The sequence below is a fragment of the Apaloderma vittatum genome, unplaced genomic scaffold (genome assembly GCF_000703405.1).
Source record: "Apaloderma vittatum isolate BGI_N311 unplaced genomic scaffold, ASM70340v1 scaffold27044, whole genome shotgun sequence".
Classification (NCBI taxonomy): Eukaryota; Metazoa; Chordata; class Aves; order Trogoniformes; family Trogonidae; genus Apaloderma; species Apaloderma vittatum.
In genome coordinates, this window is record NW_009712529.1 from 5,667 (window position 1) to 5,878 (window position 212).

Below are 212 nucleotides of genomic sequence, written 5' to 3' on the forward strand. Positions count from 1 at the left end.
AGCACGGGAGGAGGGCAGGGTGGCTCTTTCTCAACCAGCGCCGTTCCTCCTAGGCATCCTGGGTCTCGTGGGCTCCGTGTGGTACGCGGTGGACGTCTACGTGGAGAGGGCCACGCTGGTGTCGCACAACGTATTCCTGGGAGTCCACTACGACTTCGGATGGTCGTGCTGGCTGGGGATGGCTGGTTCCGTGGGCTGCTTCGCAGCGTCTG

At 64.2% G+C, this 212-nt stretch overlaps 1 protein-coding gene across 1 annotated transcript in view; it reads left to right on the forward strand.

The window, feature by feature from the left end:
- Positions 1 to 205, forward strand: part of LOC104272915 (claudin-16-like) — a gene marked incomplete at its 3' end in the record, with an annotated part of 1,444 nt that extends 1,239 nt beyond the window's left edge. Inside the window, exon 4 of the mRNA XM_009868033.1 lies at positions 54 to 205. Within this exon, the coding sequence (XP_009866335.1) occupies positions 54 to 205 (152 nt within the window). The remainder of the gene's footprint in view (positions 1 to 53) is intronic.
- Between the last annotated feature and the right edge of the window lie 7 nt (positions 206 to 212).